General features: G+C 40.6%; 1 protein-coding gene across 6 annotated transcripts in view; it reads right to left on the reverse strand.

Moving 5' to 3' along the window:
• Window positions 1–4,704: 4,704 nt before the first annotated feature.
• Window positions 4,705–24,020, reverse strand: part of myocd (myocardin) — a 654,082-nt gene continuing 634,766 nt past the window's right edge. For 5 of the 6 annotated variants that reach the window (XM_073025871.1, XM_073025872.1, XM_073025870.1 and 2 more), the window contains 8 exons: window positions 23,328–23,459; window positions 22,242–22,498; window positions 21,403–21,556; window positions 17,900–18,946; window positions 15,054–15,149; window positions 12,695–12,823; window positions 11,436–11,490; window positions 4,705–10,129 (listed from right to left, as the gene is read on the reverse strand). In XM_073025871.1, the coding sequence (XP_072881972.1) occupies window positions 9,564–10,129; window positions 11,436–11,490; window positions 12,695–12,823; window positions 15,054–15,149; window positions 17,900–18,946; window positions 21,403–21,556; window positions 22,242–22,498; window positions 23,328–23,459 (2,436 nt within the window). In that variant the 3' untranslated portion in view covers window positions 4,705–9,563. Of the gene's footprint in view, window positions 11,066–11,435; window positions 11,491–12,694; window positions 12,824–15,053; window positions 15,150–17,899; window positions 18,947–21,402; window positions 21,557–22,241; window positions 22,499–23,327; window positions 23,460–24,020 lie in introns of all 6 variants that reach the window. The other variant, XM_073025875.1, reaches the window with a different exon arrangement.

Here is a 24,020-nt window from a genome sequence, read left to right on the forward strand (position 1 = left end):
ATTTGAAACTGGACTGGCAATTTACGGTGATGTTTTGCAGGTAGCTCACAAAACTACTGCATATGCATCTTCTGAAGAGCTATTGCTGTAATCTGCAGCCTGTAATTTCCCTTTAAGAAACATACTATTGAACTGCCTTAACCCACTAGTGATTTTACAATATCCTGAAGGATTCAGCAAACTTGACTCTCAAGAATGCAGGTACAAGATCTTGAAGAGTATGAAGGGCAGCCATTGCTGGAAAAGTGGGCACAGGGGCAGACCGATCCAGACTAAAATGACATGAAACGCAACCACTGCCACCTAGCATCCTACTGGCCAATGCACAGGCACTGAAGAGCAAGATAGAGGAGCTTAGGGCAAGATTGCTGTATCGGAGGGAAATGAGGGATCGCTGGGCTCTTTGTTTCACCGAGGCATCGCTCAACCCTGACACTCCGTACACAGTACTCCAGCACAAAGGGTTCTCAATGCAGCAGATGGACTGAACTGGGATTGGCAATTGGGTGGGATGTGCTTCACGATGAGCTCATTGTTCTGCCCAGACAAAACAGTCCTGACGCATTCTTGCTCCCAGCATCTTGAATATCTAGTGATTAAGTGCCGACCATTCATCTTACTGAGGAGTTCTCCAGTGTGGTCCTGACTGCAGTTTACATACTGCAGATGTCAAGCAAAAACTCGACATATTGAGTATCATGATTAATAAACAAGAAACAGCTTACCCTGACATCCTTTCCCACTTTGCCAGGATCTCAGTCAGGCGAGTTTGAAGAAATAGCCTCCAATTACCATCAGCTCATCACTGGACCCAATGCACTCAACTATTGTCACACTGCCATCAAGAATGCTTACTATTCCATGCTTAAATCGCATTTCGGGATACCTTCTCCTACCTGCACATAGGCAGAGGCTAAAGAGCGGAAAGGACAACAAAGAGGTGATCACGAGAGACAGAGGAGTGGTTATGAGACTGCGTCAAGTCAGTTGACTGGGCCATATTCCGTGACTCAGCAGTGGGCCTGAATGGTTATTGTTAGGGCATTTTCTAGAGTTCCGCTGTGATGTCACAGAGACTTGCTTTGTGTGCCAACAACCAGGGCACCAAGACGGGCAGAATCCACAGCAGCACCCTCTCGATCTGATTTGACTGCTGGCCAGATTATCCAGCTGGTGAGGTCATCCAGGCTAGACGAACGACCGGCAGCAGCCTCTCTTGCCACTGGTGGTCACCCACATGAGGTTTATTAGGGTAACCGGCAATGTTAATGGACACAGGGTCATCAGTGTCGATAACTGATCTAGCCATGCCCATGACTGGAGAGGCAATTCACATTACCAGTGCCTGGAAGTGAAACAATAACGGCCGAGAGGTGTGAGTTAGAAGGTGTGCAGCTTCCTGGAGATATTTGGGGTGTGTCCAGACAATGAGGCCACTGTCCTGGGGGTAGACACACTAAGTAAGGCAGGTACTATCGTGGACTCAGAAAGAGGAGAAATAACACGGACAAGACAGGAACAGCGAGCATCGAGGATCCACAGACCAGACAATATGGCTCACAGAGAGACAGCAGCCCCAAGCAAGGGCAGGAGGCAGGACAATGACCGTGAATCATGACAGGAGGTCCCAAGGGTAGGGGCCAAACACAGCGAAGAGCTATTAGAAATAGTGCAGCTGCCTGCAGAGGTAGCAGCAATTAAAATAAAGACACATCAGAAAGGGGAGAGTAAGGTGCAGGAAGGGAATGAGTGGGCAAAGTTAGCAACAGAAGAGCATGAAATTGAAGAGGAAGAAATTACTGGAGATGTGAAGGACCATTGTAATTAGGTCAATACAATAGCAACACCATGTTGCTGGTCAGAGAAAAGTCAGAGGGAGAGGAGATAGTCCTCCCACAGCTGAGTGACCAAGTCATGGTGAGAGAGCTGCCTGAAAAGGCTGAGTACTGTGCTAGTCAGCTGGCTAGAGTGTTCACCAATATCTTCAAGCTCTCCATTTGGCAATCTGAAATGCCCACCTGCTTCAAGCAGGCTTTGCTTATACCGGTGCCGAAGAAGAACGTCGTAACCTGACTCAATGATTATCATCTGGAAGCACTTACACCCACTGTGATGAAGTGTTTTGAGAGACTGGTCATGAAGCATATCAACTACTGCCTGAGAAGAGGCTTGTGTACGCTCCAATTTACCTACATCAAAACAGTTCAACTGCAGATAATATTTCATTTGCTCTTCACTCAGCTGTGGACAGTCTGGACAATGAAGGTGCATTCATCAGGATGCTCTTCATTGAGTACAGCTTAACATTCAACTTCATCATCCCCTTGAAACTAATCAGTAAGCTCCAACTCCTAGGCCTTAATACCTCCTTGTGCAATTGGATCCTCAGATTCTTCACCTGTAGACACCAGTCAGTTCGGATTGGCAACAACATCTCCACAATCAACATCAGCACAAGTGGATCACAAGGCTGTCTGCTTAGCCTCACTGCTCTACCTGCCTTCTACCTATGACTGTGAAGCTAGGTACAGCTCCAATGCCATATTTAAGTTTGCTGACAGCACCATTGTTGTTAGCAGAATCAAAGGTGGTGATGGATCAGCTTATAAGAGGGAGATTAGAAATGTGTCTCTGGGACTGGTAGAGGCTGTGATTTACAGTTTGGAGATTGAGTCATCCAGTGCTTTACTGGCTTGGAGAAGATTCCGGGAAACAAGCACATACTCGGACGGCCTCAATGTGGAGAAATATGAGCTGATGTTCGACTGTGTTTCACCATTACTTGCCGATTAAAGTGTTGAGGAAGACTGAGACATTGAGGCAGAAGGTGAACGAGTTTCAGCACGAACTCCTTGCATTTTGATCACTGTTGGAGGAGTCTGTGACTGGTCTATTGCTGTGTGGCTCACTGTGACAGGTGGGTAGGCCTCTCTGCTTCATGTGGTGTCTCTCCCTTGTGATGAATGTTGGAGATATCATAGGATGGTATCATGGTTGTGTGTGTATGGACTGGACTATTGTGTTTATGGATTGTGGACTTTTTCAGACTCATGGTTTTTATATTCTGTGTTTTTTTTAAATCACCCGTACAGGCAGAATTGATGGCTTCGTGGCCAAGATTGCAGACAATGAAAAGATAGGTAGAGGAGCGGGTAGTATTGAGAAATTAGATTGTTTGCTGAAGGACTTAGAGCCAAATTAGTATTAAGTGGCAGATGGACTGCAGTGTAGTGAAGTATATAGTCATGCACTTTGGTAGAAGGAATAAAGGTCTAGACCATTTTCTGAAAAAGGGAACAAACCAGAAATCAAAGCTGGGAAGCGATTTGGGAGAGCTCATGCGGGATTCCCTCTAGGTGAGGATGGCAAATGCAATGTTATCATTCATTTCGAGAGTACTAGAATTATAAAAGCAAGGATGTAATGCTGAGGATTTATAAGGCATTGTTCAGATTGCACTTGGAGTACTATGAACAGATTTTTGGCTCCTTACCTATGAAAGGATGGGCTGGCATTGGAGAGGGTCCAGAGGAGGTTTATGAGATTAATCCCTGAAATGAAAGGGTTAATGCATGAGGAGTGTTTGACAGCTGTGGGTATATTTACTTGCTGGAGCTTAGAAGAATAGGGGAGGTTTCTCATTAAAACCTATTAAATATTGAATGACCTAGATGGAATGAGCAAGGAGAAGATGCTTCCTGTAGTGGGGGAGTCTAGGACCAGAGGGCAGAGCCTCAGAAAGAGATTCACTAGAAAACAGAGATGAGGAGGAATTTCTTTAGCTAGAGGGTGGTGAATCTATGGAATTCATTGCCACAGGCAGCTATAGAGAACAAGTCATTGGATATGTTTAAAGCAGAGGTTGATAGGTTATTGATTAGTAAGGGAATCAAAGGTTACGGGGAGAAGGCAGAACACTGGGGTTGAGAGGGATAATAAATCAGCCATAATGGAATGGCAGAGCAGACTCAACAGGTTGGATGGCCTAATTCTGCTCCTATGTCCAATGGTCTAGTGTCTGATAATGAAATACTTCCAACTTCCAAACTGCCTCACTGAACTCTTAAATGTAGAGTATGATTACACAGACAATGGCACCATCCCACAATGTTCCTCAGAAAGAAGCAGTTCTTTATTTCAGGGAGGGAGACAATGAGCCAACATTCTCAACGTCAGCTCTGCTCAGTACTTGCATGGGAGACCAGCTGGAAATACAGTCGATTTGAAGCCTAATGAATGAACGAGCAAGCGGACATGCAGACTGAAAGCAATATCTTTCCCACTGGGTAACTGTCTATTGAACTCACACGCTACAGTGTGCATAAAAAAGTTGGATTTGGTGAGGAATGTAGGAAAATTGCTGTCTCTAGTATGAAAGGAGCAATAAAATATTTAACCATTGCAAAAGCAAACAGGATCAGAGTTAATGACTCATCTGAAGAATGATACTTCTGCTGAGTTCCCACTTCCTTTGCCAAATATGGATCATGAGACCAAATCTTTGGGTAATATTTCAACATCTTCCAATCAAAAATTTCCAGAATCTGCAGAATCTCATTTTCTCTTTTTCCAGTTGCTTGGTTTTCATTAAACAAAAGCAGTAAGCATCCTACTCGCTACCTTGCTGGCAAAAAGGACAGACAACTGGTCTTGGACAAAGAGGGATTTTAGAAGATAACAGAGAATAAGTAAAAGCAACACAAGTTGTTTCATGATAATCAATTTATTAAGAACACCCAGTTCCAAAACTTATCTTTAATGTTTACATAGCTTTCTTTAATACATTGGCACCTACACTATTGCCGTTATATACACAAAGCAAAATTTCCATTGTTAAATGATACATCATAAGAAAATATATAGTATTTACAAAGTGCAAAAAAGTAAGGCAAATATGAATACAGAAAGAATTTAGCCCACAGGATTGGTCGAAGTTACAATGACACTTTTGAGGCAGTTTGATTTGGCAGACATCATGTACAAATGGATTGATTGCTCCCTACATTTTTTTTGATTGCCATCCTGGAAAATAATTTGACAGGTGACCTATTAACCTAACAATATACAATGAAGGAAGATGCCATTGCTGAAATGTGATTCATTTGAATAGATAAAACTTCCTTTGGTACTTTTGCAACTCAAAAGGGCAGTACCACCATAAATAAATATAACAAGAGAACAATTTATTCAAAATGGTTGTATATTAAGATCTTGTATACACTGAGGTAAAGGCCCAAGTGCAAAGGTTACAATGCTGGAATTTAAACTCAACCAGCTCCTGTTAAATACTTTCCTAGTCATAAGTGAGAGGCAACCTACAGGGAAGATGAAGGTAAGATGTGTTCAAAATGTTAAAATGGTCAATAATGCGAGAAGCACATGATGTATATGGAAACCAAAGGACAGAAAAAAAGGTATAGGTAGCAAAAGAGAAAGCACTTGTAATATTCAGAGGTAAGTGTAAGTAGTTCTGCACTGATAAGACACTGGCTGGTACAATCATTACAAACAGGTTAAGTCAGCAATGCTAGTGTCATGATGGTACGATTGAGAAATTTAAGCACTTACTGGTGATATTCCATGCATTTCACTTTCATTTGTTGGCAACTACCGAGACTATATTTGGATGTACTTTATCTGATCTACTGACAATCCAATGTACCGATGGTGTCATTCTAACATCTCTACCTATGCTTTTAGCATTTGTGGTTGTGCAGAATATTTTTTAGTGTGCTGATGATGCGTCAGACATCCCATCCTCTAACCAGTTTACATAAATACCCGTATCATGAATAGATTTTCTGCTACAATTGTAAAGCGTTAGTCTTTTCCAACTAATGTTAGTTTAGATAATATGCTCAGTCTATGCAGTGTTTGGCCTGTTAATGAGGACTGTTTTGTGTAGTGAATTTTAAATGTACAAATTAGAAATTTGCAATTGTGTGCATTGTTTCATTTTGGTGTATTAAAGAATGGTTAAATTAAAGCTTGACAGTTATACAAACAATATTTCTCCTTTGTACTGTCACTGCCAATTCTGATTAGATTTAGAAATCAGTGTCTGAACCACAGGGAGAATTCAAAGTCAAATCTCGGAAATCAGTGTGCCTCCTCATAAAGGAAATGGGAATAATGTTTGTAGTGGCTTTGTTCTGAATTGGAGTTTCCATTTTCTGAAAAGTTGTATTCCATTTGCTTCAGGCACCAAAGGTGGTAAAGAGCATAACTTTCATAATGATAGATTATTCTTTTGCTTTTTAGGCCATGACTTATTCACATGCAGTTGTAAAACTATGCTGAAGGCTAATGGGAAAATTTTTTCCCTTTTTAATGAATGACACAGCTCAAACAGGAGTAATACTCAATTTCAAAACTATTGAGGCCCTCCCACACTATAGTACTTTCAAAATACCTCGGGCATTCAGCTTGAGATGGGAATTAGTTCATGCTGGTGTGGTGGGGTTTAGTAATGTGTAGAGGAGGAAGATGGAAATTATAATCTTGGTAATATCGATGATTTATAATGTACTAATGTCATTGTAGCATCACTGTGTCTTGTACTGCTCAATCAGACTGCAGGTAACTGCAGAGTTAGTGTTGTTCTGAATGGAACAAATCATGGGAAGTTCTCCAGTGACTTCTGCTGGTAAGATGATTCACTATGTCCAGTATTTCTGTTCTGATTGTTTAAGAGTTATATGTGTTCATTTGTCTCAAGTGGAGATTAATTATGTGACAGAATGTAGTGTGGTTTGGTTGATCACTGATTTCCATGCACATGAGATCCTTTATTTTGGCATTCAGCTGTAGCTGTTACAAATGGTTTCTTTAAAGAAATAATGTCTTTTTGAGATTAAGCAATCTTGCATCTACCTGCTAATCACAGCAGGATGCCTGATTTTGATTGTAAGGATCAGTCACTGGGGAACAATGCCTTTAAGATGCACATCAATAAATGGTTTGGTCAATATCGGTTGTGAATCTTTGGAACTCCCTTCCATAAATGGCAGAGGTAGAAAGATACTTGAAAGGGAGAAGGAGGTGAAAGATAGCTGCAGATAGGTGACAAAAGTCCAACTGAAGTCACAAATGGATCATCCATCATCTTATTAAATGATCGTCAGGATTGATGGCCAAGTGGCCTCAACTCATACATAATTTGAATGTTTGTATGCCTCTCAAATTGATCAAGAAATCTACTGATGCCTTAATCTTTCATTGAAGATAGCAAATAATATTTTCCTAAAATGTTAGACACACACTCATGTCAGCAGAGTATTACTATCTGAGGCTGTATGAACATGAGCAGGATTAAATGAAAGCTAGTATGAATTGGTGCACAGTGTAAAGGTGTACAGGGTGTGCTAAATTTGAATGCTGGTGATCACTGTTACATTTTGCACAATTTTATCATGATTTGGCAATTCTGTCATATTCACTGGGAACTCTCTTTAGCCTTGCACAGGTTGTCAGTTGTGGATGACTGGTGATTATATTTTAAAGCAATGTAACTCTGTTGTGTTAAAAATGTACTGCAATCATCAAATATGTTTGTTCACAAAGAATATCAAAGCCCTTCATACCTTGATGTTGACCTGGGATTGAGATATACTCATTAGAATAAAAGTCTAAACATTCCAAGAATGATTTAATTCAAGGCTATTTTACAATATTGCTTATGGTTTGGGTGGGGGGAGTCGAAAGGAACAGAAAATAAGGAATCCACTGATGCCTGATTCCAGCTAATGTCAAGAAGCTAATTAGGCTTCTACCCAATTAATAGTTGGATGGCAGAACTCTAGGAAAACCAGATGAGCAGGTTTTTACCGAAAGAGATGGAACTGCCAGGTCACTCTGTCTAAGAATCAGCTCTAATAGAAAACAAATTGTAGGTATGCCACTGACATTGACAAAAGAGAACTTGGACAATGAAGTGCTTTTGAACAGACATCAAAAGATAATTATTCATTACAATTCCTATGATTATATAGACTTTTTTCTGACTATTTGGAGAAGTCCATACTTGAAATTTCAAGGTTGCAAATAAGCAAGGAAACTAGAAGGTTCAAAATATAGTCGGTAATAAATATTAATTCACTGCACAGTACCTTTCAGATATGGCTTTTACATTTTAGAAACTAAAGGTGAACTGAACAATATTAATTTATGTTATTACTATACAAGAAAATCCTTAGCTAAAATTTCAATCACATCACAAAATGTGCCCAGAGATTTCAGAATAGTTAGCTGTTCCAAAATGGGCACATTGATTTACATTTATTGCAAATATCATTGCAAAAAGGGATAATATAAAGTACAAAATGGTACGAAAATAATTCTTTTCTGAGCATTTCTTTGGTTTGAATAAAATTTACCAAAAATAAACTATGTTCTTTACACTAAGACGAGGGTTGGAACTATTGTCACCAACTTCTTGTTTGGTGTTGTTCCCTTTCAAATTGATTCCTTATTTATCAATTTTTTTTAACGTGGGCCTATGAGTTGCTCGCTAAAAATATTTTAAACAGATCATGTTGGTCAATATCCAAGTTTGCGCTCAGGATTACGTTTGCAGATCTACGTAGGGAGTTCCAGCTTCAGAACTAGCAGGGAAAGCTTCTTTTGTTTCATTTAGATTTAAATCTGCAATTGCAGAATTCACTGCTTTTTGTAGAGTGGAGCTTCATTATGGGTGGATGAAGGCAGGAAATGTTTTCTCGTAACATCCTAAGTAAAACAACAAATTCTCATTTACCCATCCCATTTCCTATATTTTCAGGTCAGCAAAAAGCAATAGAAATACATAGAACTACAATGCATAATTTCATAAACTGGCTGATTTTTTAAAAAAAAATCATACCAAGTATCTGCATGGAATGCCTTCTAATACTTTAATACTTAGCAGACATTTTTTTATATATATATATATATATATATATATACACAAATATTATATATATATAAAAAACAAGCAAAATGTGACAAACTTTTCTACTCTTAATTGTGCAAAGTGAACAATAAAATATGTATTCACAATACAAAGAATCAAATACTTGCATAAAGTAGGGTGACCTGGCAAGTGTGGTTCAGAAGGGATGCAAGTATTTTGTTCAAGATAGCAAGTATTGCTTGCTTAGTAAAGAATCTTCCTCTGATAAAAATTATATAAAAATCTTGCAAAATTACGAGTAAATTCAAGCTATGTACAAAGCAAAAACGCGGGCTGTGTGCACAAGGCCAAATTGAGAGTTGGCCAGTTTTTCTCACCTACATACCGCCCCTGACAAACTTAGTCAGATTTAGACTTAAAGCAGGTGTCCTCCGGGTGATTCGACCGTGTTCACTTTCCACAGTAATACATAACTTTATGAAGCTTTTAACTCATTCAAGCAGTGCTACATGCAACAACTACAGGGCAACCATCTTGTAGCCAAATGAATTCCTCTATTTACTTTACAGTTGCCAACATTGTCTTGAATACACAAGAAATATGCTTCCTTTTTATTTGCTTTGCCATTTAAATGGTTTTAAATTTACTTGTTGTTTCTAGTTTCCTGAGAATGTTACCATTGCAAGTTCATGGCTGTGTTTAAGTTTAGGTCTGTAACATCCAGGAAATCTGCAGAGAAGATGCTTGGGGTGGAGGAACCGGCCGATCCAAAGCCCGCTGTTGAGCTGGGCGGTGTGAGATCTAGCCAGTCCATGTTCTCCAAGGGAGTTTCTGTAAGACCTAAGTTCATAACATGGCTATGTGTGGAAGAAGGCGACATCTGGGTCTCCATCGGTGAAAGGGGGTTTTCCAGCATTTCTCGAGTGTTCAGCATTTCTTCCCGGGAGTTGGTAGAAAAGCCCTCACCAATGGCGTCGATCTGGGAATCCTCACCGCCAATTTTAAGCAGTGTAATATCACCCCCCCTGCTCAACGAGCTGCGTGAGTTAAGGAGAGCTTCAAGTTGACTGTCACTGTTGTTTGCACAATGGTCAAAGGAGAGCGGAGGGGGGGACATGTGGTTAAAAGGACTTGTTGAAGACCTAGGCGCAGTCACAGTGGAGGCTCCTGAAGAGACTGTGATTTGAGGCACCGATTTCTGAGCACAGTGGTGATCAGTTTTGGCATTTGGTGGCATTTCTGCAAAGTAAACAGTTCTAATAAGAAGATACATCAAGCAAAGCAATCCCGATTATCTGATCCCCATCTTGCCCTGCAACTTATTCTCCCTCACTTGTCCAACAATTTCTCTTCGATTACTTTGCTACATGCTACATGAGGGGTAATTTGCAGTAACCAATTAATGTATCAGCACATTTCAGGCTTGTGGGAAGAAACCCGAACACAAAAGGAAAACCCATGCATTCTCATGGAGAACACACAAAGATGGCCTGGACTCAGCAGAGAATGCATACTGTGCGTTGCCTCTTTAAAGAGCTTTTTGGCATGGAAGAATTTTAGTGCCTAGCATTTTATAAATAAAAGAATGGTAGACACAGTCAGTAAGGCAGACAGCATCATCTGTGGAGAAAGAAAACAGTTTCATATTGGTGGCCAGTTTGATGGAAACCCATCTCCCTGAAACATCAACTTTGCTTCATTCTCCCCAGATTCTGCTTGAGCTGCTGATTATTTCCAACAATATTTGTTTTTATTTCAAGTTTTTGGTGAATGCAGCTTTTGTTTTTCTTTGCCTTAATATTCTTTCATATTTGCTGACAGGGAACTCAATCTTGTCAGATCTATTTTTTTCCCAAATACAATACTTGAATAGTGGTGATCACCACTGCTGCATCTGTCTGCAAGTGTTTTGCCAATTGTCTGTTTCCCCCCAACAACAGGGAGATGTTGTTTTATTTGGAACAGAGGAAGAAGGGGAGACTGAGTTCAGGTATAAAGAATTGAGGGACATACCAAGGCTTTATTTCCCTTGAATGACAGGTTAAAAAAACTGCCAGTAGAGATTTAAATTAATTTACAGAGGGATAAACAAGAAATGAGGAAACAATCTGGCCTGATGAAGCGCTCAACCAGAAACATAGTCTGTCCATCTCCCTCCATCAATGCTGACCGGCTCTGAGGGAAAAGATGATTTTGCACTCAGATAATGGCAGGGTGGTAAAAACAGAACCCTTCACAACATTTAAAATGTGTCCAGATATGACCTGAAGAACTGTGACTAGCAGGACTAGGGATCAAGCTCTCCTGGATTCAGCCTCAACAGGATTTGCTGTATTTTAGTGGCCAGTGGTTACCCCTTCGCAGCTAGCACTGACATGATGGGCCAAAAGGCCACCTTTTGCTCTAAGTTTTCAATGATTCCACTATTATAACTACATCATAATTGTAACACAAGAGACTACAAATATTCAAGTTTTTTCAATGTCTGCTAAAATTCTTTCCTCATTAATTTTCAAGTATGTATTACATATGCAAAATCCCTCACCTCCACTCTCAATGAGCACATCCAGCAGGTCATCCATCTGGCTTCTAGACATTTGCTGCAGAGAAACAAGCATAAACTATGTAAAATAGGTCTCAGCCAGTAGGAATATTTGAAGTCAGCTGACTAAATCATAATATAGAACTGATAAACCAAATTTACAATTTTATATTTAACAGAATATTAAAATGCAATAATATCTAGCCACTGCCTTCTGAGTGTTTCAAAAGGCAGTGTAAATTGCAAAACAAAAATGTAATACCATAGGCCATTCTGAGTCTGCTCATGGCTGTTTTATTACCCTTCTCAGCCCCATTCCCCTGCCCTATATGCTAGAGTGCTGTGAAGGGTCCCCTGTAACCTTTCATGTCTTTACTAATCAAGAACCTATCAACCTCTGCTCTAAGCATACACAATGACTTGGCTTCCACAGTCTGTGGCCATGAATTTCCACAAATTCACCACCCTCTGGCTAAAGAAATTCCTCCTCACCTCTATTCTAAAAGGGCTGTGGCCTCTGGTTTATCCACACAGCTCTTGCTTAAAATATATATTACTTAAAATCCTACAGTCTTAAAAATATTGCTCCCTGCAAAAAAAATATTGTTTAACCATTAGTGTGACTATTATGGTGAATAAACTTACAATAAAATCAGCAGAAAAATAATGGAAAATTAATTTATAAAACAGAAGAGAAGCTTAGTAGCACAGAATTGCAAATATCCAATATTGTCTGAAATATGACTGGCCACATAATTCTACTTTTTATTAAGTGTGCAAAAATGGCTCATGGTGTCAAAGATTGGTTAAGGCATAGGATATGGCCAGTTCCAGTCTCTGCCATCTCCTGGAAGAACAATTCCATTTAATGTTCCCCAGATACTTCCAACCTATCTATTCTCTCACACTGGGCTTCCGAATTCCCTACTAAAGACCTTATATATTTGATGTTTACCATTCCAAAGTCATTGAGTTCCTGATCGTGATGACTTACTACACAGGTAGTCTCTGCTCCATGTATATGCTGTGCTTCCTTGCCCTTGAATCAACTGGTAGTGGGATTTATTTTATCTGATATAGCTGTGGTCTATCAAATCTCCTCTCAGCCTTCTTTGTTGCAAGAACAACCCAGCTTCTCCAGTTTAACCACTTAAATGACACTAATCTGTTCAGGATAAAGTATTATAGTTTATTAATAGTTACACTCACTAACAATTAATTCTCAGACACAAGAAAATCTGCAGATCTGCTGTAGTTCTCACCTGTTTCACAGCATCTTCGTACGACGGAGGTTGTTTGATCTTGCTAAGGGTTGAATTTGAATTACAGAAGGAAGCAGCATTGATGACAAATTTTTGACCAACTTGATTTGCAGAATTAGGAACATTCATCTAAATAAAACAGTCCAACAGAAACATACAGTGATAATGAATAAATCTTGTTAATTTATTGAATTTAAAATCATTTACAAGCTAAAAGTTATGGAGGGTGTGAAAGATAATCTCATGGTGCCAAACTATAACTGATCAGCATCCTTACTTCCCACAATACTGCATTTGACCAAAGAAGTAATTTATGCATTTATTACTACATTGTTCATCTGTCAGTTATTTCTGAGAGTTCACAAATCTCAGATTGAAACATGATAGTTATCAACAGTCAGATCTTTGTGAAAGGAAGAATTTAATTGCTAGGCCTTCTGGACTTTTGTCAGGTAAACTGGATTAAAATTTGAGAGTGTAAGAACAAGAAATAGAAGCAGCAAGTGGCAATTCAGTCATGATCTGCCACTCTACAGACTCCACATCCCTGTTTTGATATTCTACTTGGCAAAGAATCGTCAAGGTGACCAAGAGGGGGTAACTGCAAAGACACTCCGCCTTTTAACTTGGCAATAGAGCTTTGCAACTGTCACAGATAGTCATTGAACCATACTTACTGGAGAAATCTCATTGAAACCTTTTGAATATTGAAAGGCCTAGAAAGAGTAGATGTGGAAAGGTTGTCCCTATGGTGGGAGAGTCTAGGACAAGAGGGCACAACCTCAGGATAGAGGGGCACCCTTTCAAAGCAGAGATGTGGAGAAATGTTTTTAGCCAAAGGGTGGTGATCTTGTGGAATATGTTGCCACATGCAGCTGTGAAGGCCAGGTTGTTGGGTGTATTTAAGGCAGAGATTGATAGGTTCTTTATTGGACATGGCATCAAAGGTTTCGGGGAGAAGGCTGAGAACTGGGGCTGAGGAGCTGGAAAAAAAAGGATCAGCCATGATTGAATGGTGGAGCAGACTCGATGGGCCAAATGGCCTGATTCTGCTCTTGTATCTTATAGTCTTGTGACCTTATATCACAGCCTTTGGATTGAAAAAGAACCCTCAACCTTATCTCATCTGCTCTGGATCTCAATAACCTGCAGATGATTGCTCTTCAAATACACATTCAAGTACGGCTTAAATGGAACGAGGGCATCTGCCCCCACTGCACTTTCAGCCAGGCAGTCAAAGACACCTAATACTTCTAGAACCTTGTTGAGAAATATTTTCTTAATCTCTCTTTGAATACTTCTACCAATAGCTTTAAGTCTATTACTTCTGTTCACCGATCCTGTTGCTTAAGGAAATTGTTTCTCCTCTTTGCGTGGTTCTGGCTCCATGTAATTTTACACACGTCTATTAAAACTCCCCTCAGCCTCCTCTATTCCAATATACACAATCATAGCCTACCCACATTTTCCTCAGAGCTATAAGTTTCTAGCCCTGGCAACATCCCCATTAATCTCCTTTCCTATGCAATCATATCTTTATTAAATAATAGAGTTGATATAGCTATTTTTGTCAATGTATCAAATACATGTCCTTGCATTGCACAGTTAAGGGTTGAGAGTGGGTAAAGGTGAGAATATTATGCTATTGCATGCTCCCTTGAACAACAGCGGTGCAGGAAGCACTCTTCCCATCAGTACCTCGTCTACTTCATACAGAAACTACTTATGATCAATACATCCCAGTTAATGTGAGAGTGCATAGAAGTGACTTCTGAAGTAAGCCATAAACTATAAGTAGCTTTGGGAGAATGATGACACCTTTGCTGTATCTTCGGAAACAGCTCTCTTTCTATCTTTAATATCTTTTTTTTTCAGGGTTCTTTTGAAGACCCTGACTTGGAGTCACATGTTGACTTAGGTTCTTTGCGGGAATAGGACCCGCTCTTGGGGTCTCATGACTGGCCGCTATTCGATATGCCGAGGATGTGGCCTAGAAGACTAGCCTGCCTTCAGGATGCCGGTTTTTCAGGGCTCTGGAGACGGGTGGAGTCAAGGTCAGTGCTACCGCCTGGTGCATCATGGGAGATGGAAGATCGAAAGCAGCTAGCTGATTGTGTGCCCAAAGACCCAAGTTCTTTGGGCACAGAGCTCGGAAGAAGTGATGCAACAGACTTTAAACACCATGAATTGGTGGGTTGTTTGTTATGTCTCCCCTCTCGCTGTGAAATGGGGTTCTAACATTTAACTGTCATTTATTCTTTGGGGCACTCTGTTTCCATGGATGTTTGCGAAGAAAACGAATTTCAGGATGTATATTGTGTACATTTCTCTGACATTAAATGTACCTATTGAAACCTACCTTTCTGAGGATCTGCTGTCGTATAATATGTTGTTGGAGGTGCTGCTGGAATTGTGGGCTGCCATTTTGTTGCTGAACATCCTGGCCCTTTGAGCACTAAAGAACCAAAAATGATTCATCAACTATATGAACATGTAATGTCAATACGTCATCACTATAAATATTAAAACATTAGTTTTTACTAGTTAAAAACAGCTATACAGTAAGTTCCTCTTTTCAATAGATTATTGATTTCAACATATTTGCTTTATCTAAAATATCATTGTTTTGACATAATCTAGCCACAGAAACCGATATTCTATATTAAAAGTGAAAGTTGTAAAGAACTTTATTTTGCTAATATCAGAATCTCTAATATTTATTGGACTGTTTTGATTTTTATCTTCATCTTTCCTAAAGTGGACCAGTTAAGGGACTGTTTCTTTGCATCTTCCCATCCACAACATTAACCACCTTATTTGTTGCTAAATGCTGAGGAGATTAAGCTCATGAGACCATCAGACATAGGACCAGAATTAGGCCATTTGGTTCATCGAGTCTATTCTGCCATTCCATCATGACTGATTTATTATCTCTCTCAACCATACCTCCTGCCTCCTCCCTGTAAACTTAGATGCCCTACTAATCAAGAACCTGTCAACCTCCACTTTAAATATATTTAAGGACTTGGCCTCCACAGCCATCTCTGGCAATGAATTCTACAGATTCACCACCCTCTGGCCAAAGAAATTCCTTCTCATCTCTATTCTAAATGGATGTCCCTCTATTCTGAGGCTGTGTTCTCAGGCTCTAGGCTAACCTACTACGGGAAAAACCTCTCCATGTCCACTCTATCTTGGCCTTTCAATATTCGATGGTGTCAATGCGATTTCTCACCCGCTACCATTCTTCTGAAGTCCAGTGAGTACAGGCCCAGAGCCATCAAACGCTCTTAAATTCCCGGAATCATTCTTATGAAACTCCTCTGGACCCTCTTCAATGCCAGCATATTCTTTCTGAGCTAAGGGGCCAAAACTGCTCACAATAAAGGCTCAGTATTATATCCTTGCTCTTATATTTTAGTCCTTTCAAAATTAATGCCAACATTGCATTTGCCTTCCTTATCATCACGTCAACCTCCAAGTTAACCTTTACGGGACTCCCAAGCCCCGTGCACCTCTGATTTTTGAATTTTCTCACCATTTAGAAAATAGTCTATGCTTTTATTCATTCTGCAAAGTGCACGGTAATATACTTCCCTACGTTACATTGCATCTGCCGCTTCTTTGTCCGTTTCCCTGATCCGTCTAAGTCCTTTTGCAGACTCACTGCCTCCCCAACATTACTTGCTCCCCATCTACCTTTGACTAGTCTGTAAACTTGTTCACAAGGTCATCAATTCCATCATCCAAATCATTGACATAGAACGTGAAAATAAGCGGTCCCAACACAGACCCTTGCGGAACCCCACTAGTTAACGGCAGCCAACCAGAGAAGACACACGTTATTCCCACCCTTTCCCCCCTGCTAGTCAGCAATCTTCTATCCATGCCAGTATCTTTCCTGTAATACTACAGGCTCATCTTGTTAAGCAGCCTCATGTGCCACACCTTGTCAAACACCGTCTGAAATTCCAAATACAAAACATCCACCTATTCTCCTTTACCTAACCTGCTTATTATTTCGTCAAAGAATCCCAACAGATCTGTCAGGCGAGATTTTCCCTAAAGGAAACCATCAGGACTTTGACAAATATTATCATGTGCCTCCAAGCACCCCGAAACCAACATCTTCCCGACCACTGAAGTCAGGCTAATTGGCCTATAATTTGCTTTCTTCTGCTTCTCTCCTTTCTAAAAGACTAGTGTGACATTTGCAATTTCCATTCCTCTGGAGCTATTCCAGAATCTAGTGATTCTTGGAAGATCATTAATAATGCCTCCACAATCTTTTCAGCTACCTCTTTCAGAACCATAGGTTGTAGTCCATCTGGTCCAGGTGACATGTCCACTTTCTGACCTTTAGCTTCCCAAGCATCTTTTCCTTAGTAACAGCAACTACATTCATGACTGCCCTGACATTCTCAACATTCTGTCATACTGCTAGTGACTTCCACAGTGAAGACTGACACAAAATACTTAATAAGTATGTTTGCCATTTCTTTGTCGCCCCATTACTACCTCTCCAGTGTTCTTTTCCAGTGGTCCCATATCTCACTTCTCTCTGTAGATATTTGAAAAAATTTTGGTACATCCAAAATTATTAAATTATCCAATATTATTGGCTAGCTTAACTTCCTGTTTCATATTTTCTCTGAGTATGGATTTTTTTTAGTTGCTTTCTGTTGGTTTTTAAAAAGCTTCCCAATCCTCTAACTTCCCACTAATTTTTGTTCTATTAATTGTCCTCTGCCCTCCTTTTATGACGTGTTTGACTTCCTTTGTCAGCCACTGTTGCCTCACCCTCCCTTCAGAATACATCTTTATCTTTGAGATGTATCTATCCTGCTTTCTGAATTGCTCCAGAAAACCCAGCCATTGTTGTTTTGCTGTCATCCCTACTAGTGTCCTCTTCCAATCAGCTTTGCACAGCTCCTCTGTCCTGCCTCTGTAACTCCCTTTACTCGACTGAAACACTGATACATCTGACTTTATCTTCTCCCTATCAGAATGAACGAGATGGAAATGAACATTTGGACATATATGTTTGCCTGAAGTAGCTGTATATTTCATAGCACCTGTGATCTTGGCTAATGTGACCCATAGCTGCTCCCACAGACATTTTCCTGCCGTAACCAATGGTGGTATAAAAGGCAAAGGACTACACAACATTCAACGAGTGCATTTCAAAATAGGTTTGAGCTTTACCTGTATCTTGAGCTGAGCACTGCAAGGTGGAATGGACTGAAGCTGATGGGGTGAACCACTACGGCCATCTCCAGTCGGGGGGGCCGGTGACACGGGCAGGAGGAAGTGGTTACTCGGAGATGGGGGAAGGCTGGCCTGCTGAGGGCTGCCAGTCAGTGCTCCAAGTGGAGAATGCTGCGGTGAGCACTGTGGACTCAGAAACGGCGGCGACCTCACTGTGCTGTGCTCTGTGGTCTCCGCACACATCTGACTGTTCACCACACCAGATTTCTGCGGTGTGCCACAGGTATTTAAGCTTTCTGTGGAACTGTTGCTGGACGTGGAGGAGATCATTGGAGTCATACTCCTGTCGGGTATCTGTTGCCCGGCAAACGGGCAGCTGGACATCAGGTTTTCCTGCTTAACAGACACACTGTAGAGTGGCTGAGAGGAAGACTGCTGCTCATGTTGATTGTTCCTCTTCTGCTTCTGAAGCTGGATCTTCAGTTCTTCCACCTGCTTCTGCTCCATGTGCAGTTTCCAGGTCAGCTCATCGATAACCTTCTGCTTCTCCATCAGCATTTTGTCTTTCTGGGTGTCGAAACCTTCCATGTCCGCCTGAATGCTGCCCCCATTCACACTGCTCATCAGGCTGTCCTCAGCGCTCAGCTGAAGCGGTGACGGCTGCAGTCCGAGCTGTGGGGATGGCACAGGCACGTCGCTAAAGCTGTCGGGCAACCCGCTCAAATCGGACCCAGTTACGGAGAGATCGGACGACGCCGGGGAAATGGGAGGGGTTGAGCTGGTGCTGCCAAACTGATAGAAGCCATTCGGCAGCACGGTGTTGGCAGTTTGAGTCTGAAAGCTCGACAGGGAGGTCACAGAGGTTATCGGGAACGATGCAGTCGTCATCTCGTTGACTGAGCTGGACGAGGTGGTGCTGGTGCTGTTGACCGGCAGACTGTTTCCACTGGAGTCCTGGAAAGGTTTCAGCCTCTTCATGAGGGCCGTTTTTGTACCAGACACGGGAAGGCCTCTTATTCTCAGCTGCTGCCTCAATTCTGATACCTGCAAGGTCAATATAAACACAGGATTACACCATCTCATTACTCGCAAAAGATAGGGGCGCTAAATTCCCACGGAGAATAATAGTCACGGGTACGTCCAAGGTCCTCTCCTCAATACTCTCCAAGTACACATTTCTGTGCCCTATGCACTTCCAAAATTAATTTCTAATTAATACACATATAGAAGTGTTAATTAATTGCTTATTTAAGCTCCTCAAGGAAGTATTAGCTCATAGATTACTTCTAATGAAATGAAATAGTAAGATGCAGCTGTGTAAACTGCAACTATGCTCTAGTGGAAGGGTCCCCGACCTGGGGTCCATGGACCCTTTGGTTAATGGTATTGGTCCACGGCATACAAAAGGTTTTGGGAATCTCTGCTCTATTTCAACAGTACGTGGCAGGGAGTCACTTGACAGAAGTCATCAGCACTGATATACATACTTTGGTTCCTTAATGTTTACATGTGTCCAGTTAAATTAATTGGAGGAAAACTTGAAATGTGGCCTAGGGTTGACCCCAAGAGTGGACAGTAAGTCAGTACCGATCAGGAGTGAAGGGTCTTGGCCCAAAATGTTAACTGCTCATTCAATTCCATCGGTGCTGTCTGATCTGCTGAGTTCTTCCAACATTTTGTGTGTGTTGTTCTGAATTTCCATCATCTACAGAGTCTCCTGTGTCTCCAAACAATCCTATAGTGGACTATCACGGTTGCAATCTGGTATCATATCCAAAGTATTACTGAGATTGGAAACGGGTGTATTTGCAGAGGGAGCTCCTTCAAGACATATACAGAACTGCCCAATCAGTTCACTTCAGTTTTCCTCTCAGTGTCGCAAGTTAAAGGAACGGTTAAAAAGATACAACATGTTAAATTGAGAGTTGAATCCATGAGGTTATAATCAGTTATTTACTTGCAAGTCATAATTAAGAAACATATACTCACTACCCAAGGTGAAAGACTTGGACATGGCTGCCTCAGTCGTTGTTTTGTGTGCAGGGAGGGCCAACACAAGTGTTATCCCTGCCCCCTACTGAGAGAGTCTACGACGCTGTGCTCAGTGTGACCAGAATTAACATGAGCAGCAATGCCTAGCCTGCCAGTCAGCTACAGACATGAACGTAATTGACAATGCTCTGCACCACACACACACAAAATGCTGAATGAACTCCGCAGGCCAGGCAGCATCTACGGAGGGAAATGAACAGTCAACGATCCTACGTTAGAACTCATGCTTATAGTAATCAAATGCTATAAGATCATTCTATTCCTGTTCTCACTCCCTTCTACCTTCAACAGGCAGCACACGTGTTGTTTAGTTTTTCAGTTACATAGTTGGTGAAATTATATAACTAGTTCTACATTTTAACATATGGGATAATCACATTTCATGTGATTTGCCTGTGACATCTAGTGAAACAGAATGCAGTCTCACTTTAGCCAAAACTTCTTGTACTCTGGTTTACAACAGTGACTTTCAGGCACCAACCCGTAAGAACTGTCTGCTGGTGCAAAGCTGTTTGAAGTAAAGAAAGACAGCTCTCGTATTCCACCTGCCTAAGTATCCATTTGTGTCCACATCTACGAATATAAATGCATATCTGTGTGAATCACAAGTGGATCCTGCCTCGATTGACCACGGGAAATAACAAGACATTTAAATACATAGGTTACACAGAAGAACACCTGGACAAAGCGAGGACAACAAGGACGTTAATAATAGGGGAAGCTCTGACAGATCAAATAAAGCATTTAGGTTAAGTTTCTTCATGCACAGAGTTATATTGAGATGGCACCTGGAGTCTTATCAAATGATCAGATTTGTCACCACTGCAATACTTGACACGAGTTTCAAAAGGAACTTTGCCGCAGAGTAATACACAATGCATTTCCTGCAACCAACATTATCCACATCAGACTTGTACTCTGAACTGCCGTGACTAATGTAAAAGGAATTCAAAAATATCTCCATGCAGAGAAAGAGAATCAAATACTGGAAAAGGGAATGTGTCTTAATTTCCAATTATTAGCTGTAATCAATCCTTTTTGTGGAAAGATTATTGCTGCATAATAAATAAAACTTCCAATCTTCTTCATCAGCAAAAAAGACATCTCACTGATGTTAACATTTAAATGAGTTCTTACAATCTTCTGATGCAAGTGTAGTGGGCAATTGGTGCAAAGCTCTTTATGGTGACTGAACAGTGGACTAAATTCTTCCCACAATCCACCCGCCCAATAAGAAAACCAATGTAATCTTTCTACACATCCTCTGTAGAGAATGTGTAATGCACACTTAGCAAGAACAAGTTGAGTTTCTGGATGTTATGAGCACATTTTACTAGCTAAAAGGTACTGAATTGTTTTCATCACACACTTAAAACACAATTCAATTCAAAAAAAATATTTACATAAAGGCATTTTAAATTAAGCATGGAATGTGGATTTGAATATACCTTTAAGTCATCCAGATTGGACGGAAGTGGTCCTGGCTTCAAAGGGCAGCTGGTGGCTTGACCTGACATTGTGGACTTCACAGGAGATATGCCACTGCCTGGCATGGTAGTAGTTGAGTTGCATGTGCTTCTGGAGATCTGATCACTAGAATGCCTGGAAAGAGCATTGAAAGCACTCACTTCATCTGGATGAATAGAACCATAGAACACTACAGCACAGTACAGGCCCTTCAGCCCTCCATGTTGTGCCGACCCATATAATCCTTACAGAAAAGTATTAAACCCACACTACCCCATAACCCTCCATTTTTTTATATCCAGAATGTATCTGGATATTGGTAATTTTTCACAATGGATGGTATACATTGCTGAATCATGACTAGCAGTTGCAATGGAAACATCATCCACACTCTCCTTTCAGCAATTAACTTGCCAACCTTTCCATCATCTATCTTTCTTGAAGTACTATACAGCAGGATATGACTAGCAAGATAACCATTGAAAACAGTGTACTCAGCCGTCTTTAGTTATTGTATTGGAATTTGTCTGAATTGGAATTTATCTTTTGATATTTCACAGCACTAAAGAACAAAGCAGCGAGAGAGAAGTTTGGTCTTGATTGCTCACACAGACACACTTCTGAACTTGACTGTTGAACTTCACCCTTTTCTACATCCTTCCTAATGTTTGAAAATTAATACTGAATTTCTCAGGTGAGTTGGTAAATAGGTGGGGCTTGATAGTCACCATGGAAACCATGGGCTGAAGGACCTGTTCTTATGATTGTATGACTCTGAAGTATTGCTCCGAACATCTAGGTAAAGGTTTAGTCTACTCACTTCAGAGGACTAGAGAGAATGTTTTGATAGTTGTATTGATGTTGCTGGTGATGTTGTTGCTGGCTTAGTATCTGCAGTTGAAGGAAGAGCTGTTGCTGTTGGAGCAGCTTGGCATAGGCCGAGTCCATCGGAGGGAGGGACTTCTCTGGTTTCTGATCTGGTGGAATGTACTGATGATACTTCAGTTTCTTCACCTTTGGCTTTGTGTCCTTTGGCTTCTTGTGTCGCTGGTTCTTCCCATCTGATGATGGCTTTGTCTAATTTTAATGGAAGGGATGAAAGGGAATACTGAAGCTCATTTCACATTGTTAGGTAGTTGCAGTCAAGTAGCAAAACATTTGGCATTCCTTCCTTATTATTAAAATTACTGACTTCAGCACAAGAATTAAAGTCCATTTGCAACAAAGTTTGGAGATGGATGGTCAATGCTTAACATCTGATTTGATTTTTGACACCACCAATGGGTATTCCAAAATGTAACTTATACTGTAATTGATGTGTTTTTGTTTGCATTAAATGACATAGCTCACATGGCGGTCTGCTCTAAAGGGACTGTTTCACTTTCACACCAAAGCTAACTTTGTGTTCTGCAAGTTGGACTTGAAAGATTGAGCTGATTCTAAGCTGAATTAAAGTGAGCCCCATTCAACAGATGCTACAAATATGGTATTTACTATGATGTATCCCTGTGTTTTTCATTCCCAACTCCACCATCCTCCAAATCATCCTGGTCACTTGTGCATATTTTTTCTTATTTTCCTCTCTAGCTGCAAACAGTTTCTTCTGACATTGATGTAATTCTGATTTGTTTTTAAAGATAACACAAGCCAACTGAAAAAAATAAAAGGAATTACACCATTAGCTTACAAGAAAGGAGAAAAATCTCTACATTATCCTGCAAAGCATCACATCCAAACAATTCCTGTGATGCTTTACCGAGGAAATAACTGTTCTTTGTGGACTAATATAACATCTTCCTTCAGTTGACCTTTCTGATCATATTTTGCTTAACACTTGCTTTTGCAGTTTTTCATTAGCAATGTTTAAGAGCTCTTTTGTGGCTTGAAGGAAGTGACTTGGGCTTACTTTAACAATTGCTGGCACTGGAATTGGTGTGGTAACCTGGCCATTCTGCTGGTTTTGGCTTCCTGGCTGACTGATCTGGTTACTAGGTGCAGATCTCTTTATGTCACAATGCTGGGAGAGGTGAGGAAGATACTGTAAAGCAAAGTGGGGAAAAAAAGTTAGTAAACTGTGTACTCTCATCTTATTCCTTTATTTTCATCTTTAAAACCTGACTTCTTGCAGGTTAATTATCTGTGCATAACCCTGGAAATACTGTATGGAGCAGGCCATAGGTCCAGTGGCTTTGTATTCAAAAATTTCATTGATACAGTTCAGAGTTAGCTGATGTACAATTATGTTGGATAACAAAAATTGACATGTCAATACCCAGTAATACAGTATTGCAAAACTCAAGTATTTTTATTCAGTGCACCCATTTTTGTAAGTCATATTATATTAAAATGTAATTTCATAAATTAAAATTTATTAAGAAATTAAAAGACAAGATTCACTTCTAGCCATTCCATTTCCACTTTTTCTCCTGGTCTTTCTACTGCACACTGATTGCACTGTTCTTAACAGGCAGAATACAACGATTTTGTGATCCTTTGGACAATCCAAAAGCTGAAGCATGTCAGCAGTTCTGAGGCAACCATATCCAACCATAATTTGGGTCAGTACCTGATGCACCATCAATAACTCACGCCGAGACTT

Source organism: Hemitrygon akajei, chromosome 22 (genome assembly GCF_048418815.1).
Source record: "Hemitrygon akajei chromosome 22, sHemAka1.3, whole genome shotgun sequence".
Classification (NCBI taxonomy): Eukaryota; Metazoa; Chordata; class Chondrichthyes; order Myliobatiformes; family Dasyatidae; genus Hemitrygon; species Hemitrygon akajei.